This window comes from Hesperophylax consimilis, chromosome 5 (genome assembly GCF_061612785.1).
Source record: "Hesperophylax consimilis isolate HC1 chromosome 5, BYU_Hcon_1.0, whole genome shotgun sequence".
NCBI lineage: Eukaryota > Metazoa > Arthropoda > Insecta > Trichoptera > Limnephilidae > Hesperophylax > Hesperophylax consimilis.
In genome coordinates, this window is record NC_142840.1 from 33,609,486 (window position 1) to 33,617,392 (window position 7,907).

The following is a 7,907-nucleotide window of genomic DNA, read 5'->3' on the forward strand; positions in this document are numbered from 1 at the left end:
AATATTGAGATTTTTGTTAGAACAGCGACCAATTTTATTGGTGTCAAGGGGTCGGAAGGTCTTATGTAAACTGGCGACTTCGGTTTTCTAAATCGCGATTCTAGATCGCACTTCTCGTGGTTATCGTTCAGTGGACAGTTTTTTGGTGTTCTACACAAAAATAACTATATTCCGTTATTATTCTGCTGCAGGTGCTGCATACCTACATTACCTACAGCGACAGCCCCTGACATACCGTTAAATGATGGAGTGAAGAAAACCTTGTGATGTGAACTGTCGGTAGGAGTATTCAGAAAGTGTTGGAAAATAGTAAAATAAAGCATTCATCTTATAGGAATCATCTAGGAAATTTATTTCATGATATTAAAATTGCGCTAGTGCTTTATTGTTACCTACTTCAATTTTTTAGGTATATATTTGACAAAATATGAATTTATAATTTAAGGATATGCATACATTTTTATGTCTACCTATATACTTGACATATTTTTGGTCACACATTCTTAAATTTCATTCATTGTTTGACAGATTTGCCTGATTTGTTTTTATTTTGATTGGAACTGGGACTTTGATCGTTTGAGTTGGGTCTGTCCTGGTTGCCATCAGGTGCATTATCATTGTTGTTGGAGTTAGCCTTGTTCTGATTGCCACTAGGCGCATTGTTGTTCGAATTAGGCTTGTTCTGATTGCCGTTGGGTGCATTATCATTATTGCTGGAGTTAGGCTTGTTCTGATTGCCGCTGGGAGCATTTCCATTGTTGTTGGAGTTAGAGTTGTTTTGATTGCCATTGGGAGCATTATCATTGTTGTTGGAGTTAGGCTTGTTCTGATTGCTGTTGGGAGCATTATCATTGTTGTTGGAGTTAGGTTTGTTCTGATTGCTGCTGGGAGCATTATTATTGTTGTTGGAGTTAGGTTTGTTCTCATTGCCGTTGGGTGCATTATCATTATTGTTGGAGTTAGGTTTGTTCTGATTGCTGTTGGGAGCATTATCATTGTTGTTGGAGTTAGGTTTGTTCTGATTGTCGATGGGAGTATTTCCATTATTGTTGGAGTTAGGGTTGTTTTGATTGCCATTGGGAGCATTATCATTGTTATTGGAGTTAGGCTTGTTCTGATTGCTGTTGGGAGCATTACCATTGTTGTCGGAGTTAGGTTTGTTCTGATTGCCGCTGAAAGCATTATCATTGTTGTTGGAGTTAGGCTTGTTCTCATTGCCGTTGGGTGCATTATCATTATTGTTGGAGTTAGGTTTGTTCTGATTGCCGATGGGAGCATTTCCATTATTGTTGGAGTTAGGTTTGTTTTGATTGCCATTGGGAGCATTATCATTGTTGTTGGAGTTAGGTTTGTTCTGATTGCTGTTGGGAGCATTATCATTGTTGTTGGAGTTAGGTTTGTTCTGATTGCCATTGGGCGCATTATCATTGTTGTTGGAGTTGGGTTTGTTCGGATTATTGGAACTTTCTTTTTCATCTTCTTCTGATGAACTTGATTCACTGCTATGGCTGTCGTTTTTCTTATTTTTGCACCTTTTCATAATTTTTTTGCACCTTTTTTTATCCTGAAATTAGAACAAATTCATATCTTTACCATCGATTTATGCATACATGTGAACAACACTAATGAGGAACCCAATGAATACCCAAATATTTTGGTTGTAATTGAGTGGGTATGGCACGACTCTCTGAAAAGGTTGTGTACTACATATTGTGAACATTCCAGAGAATCAGATTATTTTCGAAGAGAAACAATCCGCTTTACAGGATATTCAATTTTCGTTATGAAAAAAGTGACTGGATAGTAATAGATGTTTGCCATTTTTATTAGATTTAAGAAAAATCTCCTGAAACCTCATTCTTAACCTCCAAATGGGGGTGCCACTATGGGTGCCACCATTTGGTCGATGGGTGCCACGGACAGGCCCGTCAACGGTTCCATTTAGTCCAGAGATTTCCAAAGTGGTCTATATGGACCCCCGAGGTTTGTTTCGCTTGGTAGCTTAGCTAGCAGAAAATCTTTTAAAATTAGTCATCCTGTTATAAACAGGATTGTAAGCCGCTTCCTGATAAAGTGTTGGTAAATTCATTATAATATCGGAACACCTGTTAATCCACCTGAACTTCAGGCGACAGGCCGAATCCTGAAAGTTTTGTACTCACCATCTCCTCCTGATCCTCCCCGCTTTCTCCGCTGCTGCTGTTGCTGTCCTTGTGTGACTTCTTTCTTTGCATCCTCTTGCATTCCTCCTTCTCCCTCATGCAGCGCATTCGTTCCTACGAATTACAGAACATCTTAGCTTCTTTGGTTTCTATTGTCTTTGATATGTCACAGTGTGTTAAGAGTAAAGAGCGGAAAAAGTAAAAAAATATGCGCCTTTATGTGTACATGAAAAACATCGATAAATAATAACAGTAAATCAGCCCTCTATACATAATTTAAATCTGAAAATAACACCACCTAATAATAATTTCGTAATATAACTCCCAATCGAGTTCCGATGCCCCGCTTCGAAAGTCAAGGATGTAAATGCAAGTTCTCTAAAATTTAAAACAGAGCACAGAGATATCGCTAAAATCTCTTGATTTAATTTCTTCGTTTATTGACTAATATCCAACAAGATACAGATGTGAACTTAACCACCCAACTTGATGTAAACTTGTTGTAAAAGCTTCTAAAAACGTACACGAAACCATCGAAGATCGTTCATTTTGTGGCAAAAGTGTTGTCGTAATTTTTTACGTGACGTACTCTTTTGCTAGAAAGAAATGTAAGATTTTTCATCAATTCTTACTTTTATCGATACGCGCCGTCTTGAAGAGACCTACAAGGTATATATTTTTAAATATGCTAATTTTCATTAGAATAGCTTAAATTTTAATAACAATTTAATGATTGAAGAAGAAGGTAATACTAATAAATCTAAACAAAATATGAAACAGAACAAGACACAGAAAAATAAAAAGGAAAGGGTCTCAATTGCGAATCGAACCCAGGATCTTTGTCTTACCGGTACAAGCCTCGGTAAGAGAATTTATCAGTTGACAGTTGACTCTTCCATACTTCCATTTCAACTGCCACAAACTTGATTTATTATCTACTGTATTTTGTTGTGACAGGCTTTCCAACAAAATATAAAAGTTGGGAAAATCCCAATTTCGTACTCTCTCTCTCTCTCTCTCTCTCTGGGATAATGAGCCAGATAAATTATTGTAATAGGGACTGTGTTGTTAGCATGTGCATTGGAATATTACTAGACGTCAGTGGAGAATGAGTATTTAGATTACCGAAGCAATTAACTTACTTATTTTTATTTACATTTATTTATGCCTTCCTGTTTTTACATAAAACAAATATTAATTAATTACTTTAAATATTGCATTCAAATTAACATAATAATATTTTTGTTCAGTTGAGAAAATTAAATTTTTGCAAATCATTATAATCATTGGCAGCATAGCAACAATAGAATATTAAAAAAATATAATAGGAAAAGGTATAAAAAATAGGGAGTAGAACAAAATAAGAGAGAAAAAAGTATTGATTCCTGGAGTAAAAATTTAAAGTAAGTATAAATAAGAAAAAAAAATAAGGTATATAATATATACGGTAAATATTTACATAAAAGTAAGTAAGAGATTATATATACTAATGTTAGTGAAGCAGAATGTTAGAAATTTCTGATTTAAATTAAAGTATGGAATAAATGAAAATACCAACGGAACTGAATTTATTTCCAAGCCTATATAGCCTTTAGACTAAGGAATTAATACAATTGTTTGTTTTAGATGGATAAACAAAGAACAACTCGGGAAGTTTCTTTTAACGATTTTGTACTAGGAACATTATTAGTCAAGTGAATCAATTAAGCCATTACCTATTTGTACAACTATTCTTAAGTAATGTGTTTGTATACCTCAGAGATTTTAAAATATCTAAAAGAGTATTAAATAAAATATTATTTTCATTGATATTTCACATATATTTGATAATCTTATAATGTCATCTATGACGCAACGGTTCACGATTTGGCCTTTCCGGTTCATTGTCAAATACGTAAATTACAGACGATAAAAAAACCATTTTTTGCCTAATTAAGATTTTATTTTAATTAGAATAGTAACCCAATTAAACTAGCAGTTAAAAATATTTTTTTAAACGTTTAAACGTGCATAGGTAGGAACTTTCAGTATCTGGCCATGTCAACATTCATACTCGAAACCTTGCTTGAAATTGCTTTTGTGACCAGATCGGAATAGTACACCTCTCCTTCACCACCTTCATCTTTACCATCTTCTTCCTCTCCCAACCCCATTCAGCCTCATAACATACCCCAATTGGGGACACCTGACTCCAGATAGTTGGGACTTTTCTATGGTATTCACAAAACAGAAAGTATTTGAGGTTATAAAGAAATATAACAAGTTATTAGAAAAATGACATCTACCAAGATATCTAAGATGGTGGCTTTTCATCTAAGTAATGGAATTATATTTTATAAATTTATTACCGAGGGTCAAGTAGCCATAAATAAATTATCAGCTAAGTTTCAGCGCTATAGTTTGCCACCAATACACAAAATACGTTTATAGAATGCGTTCATCCACAACGGTTAATTTTCACTTACAAGATTCTATTTCATGTTTTCATTCAATCAAGAAAACAAAATCTAAATTCAAATATATGAATTTAAAAACAGCTCATAATTACCTCTGAGTCGATCTGCCGTCTTCCATGATTCCTGAAATGAAGCAATTTATCTAGAAATTATTTTAATTTTATTGAAAGATTAAAAATAAATAACCTTGAAACTTTAATTTGTAACATATCACTACTTTCACAATTTCCCACTTCATGTTATTTAAAAACTAAATAGGGAAAAAAAGTTTACTTAGTTAAAAATTTACAGTTATTGGGTCAAGATTGGTTAAAAATTAATGCTTATGATCATTAAGACGAGACCCTAAAATAAAGTAAAGAGACCCTAGAATATTGGATTTAATCATCAGTGCGTCGCGTTTAACCTTAAAAATGCACTAACGTATTTTTCTGTTCCATACATATATTTAGGTATATTGTATATATATATATATATATATATATATATATATATATATATATTTATTTTGCTTTTACTGTCTTACCTGTATGTATACACTTTATGGAATTTGTGGGGTCGAACTAACCGGAATAAAATAAAAAATAATAAATTTAAAAGTTCCTACCCCTATATTTCGTTATAACTTAATTTGAGTAATTATACATCGTCCAATCAAATGCAAGCAATATGCTAAAAGTTTGAGTTACAGCTTTTAAAAACTGTTTTATGTGAAAGAAATTAACAATTAAAAAAATTTTCATAGAAAATTACAGAAGTTTTTAAAAAATATACAATTAAGGCGATGCCATACAATGCAAAATTATGTGTTTTTGGTTTGAAAATTTGGTCGCCTAGAAATGTTTCAGATGCTTTAATTAAATACTGCGAGTATAATACATCTTGGCCTTTGAAAGAATCGAGTATTTTTTAGATAATCTTTTTATAAGCCCAAAAAAATAGTGTAAAGGCCTCTGAAAACTGCTTTAAAGTTCAAAATCTCCTACTTACGAACCCATTTTCGGTTATGATTTTATTGTATAATGTGGAAATTTAAGTTATTTATAAAATGATCGAAAAAAATTAAATATTTATCCCTGAACATCCACAAAACAAAATAAAAGGCACTTTTTGGCAATGTTTTTTTCTTGCATAAATCAAAACAGGCGAATGGTGTTAAGTGGGAATTTAAACCTTATCGCCATTTACGTAAGGGTTGTTATTGATAGCGGCTCAATTTAAAATATTACACGACGTAGTGCATCGCCTTAACGTGAACGTCCCATTAGTGGAAATTAGTTAATATTTACCTACATAAAAATAATAAATAAATTTACACAACAATACAAAAAGACCCAATATAATTTTATTAATGAATAACTAAAAAAAATGAATATTACGTACCTTTTTCCTTCTGCTTGACTTATGAAGACAATCGTGCAGAGCGTGATCGCGAAAATCAGCAGTAATTTGTTCATTTCTATAAAGTAACAACAAAATATTAGCTGTGCATAATAATTATATAATCGTATACCCAAGCTTTTTCATAATGACGTTGTAACCAGTTGGAACCTTTTCGGATTTTAAAAACAAATATTATGAATTAAAATGAGCCGTTTTTAGTACAATTGTCAGAATTAGAAAAATAAGCTTCAAATCTTCCACATATTTTTAACGGTACCATAGTTTGTGAAAATATCCTACTGAATGCTCATTATTTATTATATTAAAGGTAGGTACTTTGTGCTTTGAAACGTTTGTGCTCTTTTTTATTTATTGTTTTAGTTATTATTCATTAGGAAATTAATATTTAAAATATTTTTTTTAATTTACGAGTGTGCATTTATTCTAGTTTTGATCATCAATGAATTTTCTGTACGATTTACAAACGTAAAACATTTTGGTAAGGTTAATCGAACTTATCAATTAGCACAGAGCCCAAACTGAAAGCGCTTTTAGGTCAACATACTCTCGCGGGGCAATTATCATCGAACCCGTGGCAAATCGTATAATTTTTGAATGATTAAAAAAACGTTAAAAGTTTGGCGCCCTTGCCAAATTATTCATCATAAACTTCTACCTGTATAAATAATGTGATTAAGGAATCTACTATATACAATATAATATTGTGATATTAAATTTGAAATGACATTGGTTTACTAAACTTATGTTGGAAAATACCAATCAGCAAAGATTGTAAACAGCTAGATATTATTTTGTAAGTAAAATACGCAAATCACTAAATAATATTCTCGAAACTTATAATCGTTATTGTGATCGATCAAATATTGCTTCACGATTGTCTGGATGGGTGGAACGAGTAAATAATAAAAACACATAAATTTGTTTTTGACCACGATAGTTTTATTTTCACTCTACCGGTTTCGGAAGATCCCTTCCTTCGTCAGGAGAATATTTAAAACTTAAATATTCTCCTGACGAAGGAAGGGATCTTCCGAAACCGGTAGAGTGAAAATAAAACTATCGTGGTCAAAAACAAATTTATGTGTTTTTATTATAAATTATGATGAGCCACAAAGTGAATGCTTTTTACAATTACGAGTAAATAATATTTAAACAAAATTGGATACTTTCAAAAATTCAGTTTCTACAAACCTACCTGGAGTAAGTAACCGAAGAAGAAAATTTTTTGACAGTAGATTAATGATTGAAGTAAGGGAAGAATTTTTTCGGCTTTTATATAACAATTCTCAGACAACAACAAAAATTCTTATAAGATACTTATTAGAAGTCGGTTGCATTGAAAAATATAATAAAACGTTGCTCCCAAACTCGCAAATCCAAACAAGGTTACGTGCTCTTGTCCTACTGGGTGTAAAATGAATTTAATTGTGCGAAAAAATTGTAACCGATTTAAATCAGCCAATAAAAATGAACTCCTAGATAGTGGTGTGTACTTACCGGCAGAGATGATATTTTGTAAACTTGGATAGAAAATATGCAGCAGGTAGCTACTCTGCTAAAGATCACATATAAACTGTTCAACTCGATTCGCAAATCTTATATTTTTATCCATAGTTCTTTGGCCTAAAGTCAATAATATAAACTCCACTTGATACTGGTTATTCTGGTTTGTGGATATTTTAAGTCAACTAATGGAAAATCGACACTGAATGCAAACATTCCCATTTTAATATATCCATACATATAAAGTCAGGGGCGTGCATCATGGCCCATAGTCTGTGAAAATGTAGAATAAAAAATGGGAGAACTAATTGAAATTAATTTGCTATAGAAACAGTATGTGACGTCTGTGGACTGCACATGCCTGAATTGTACTAACTCATGA

General features: G+C 32.3%; 1 protein-coding gene across 1 annotated transcript; it reads right to left on the reverse strand.

The window, feature by feature from the left end:
• Positions 1 to 336: 336 nt before the first annotated feature.
• On the reverse strand, positions 337 to 7,610 carry LOC149423819 (uncharacterized). The gene is made up of 5 exons (XM_089632138.1): positions 7,520 to 7,610; positions 6,002 to 6,077; positions 4,711 to 4,741; positions 2,163 to 2,276; positions 337 to 1,564 (listed from the first exon to the last, which is right to left on the reverse strand). Exons 2-5 carry the CDS (start codon positions 6,073 to 6,075, stop codon positions 515 to 517), a joined length of 1,269 nt encoding a protein of 422 aa, XP_089488264.1. The 5' UTR covers positions 6,076 to 6,077; positions 7,520 to 7,610; the 3' UTR covers positions 337 to 514.
• Positions 7,611 to 7,907: the final 297 nt, after the last annotated feature.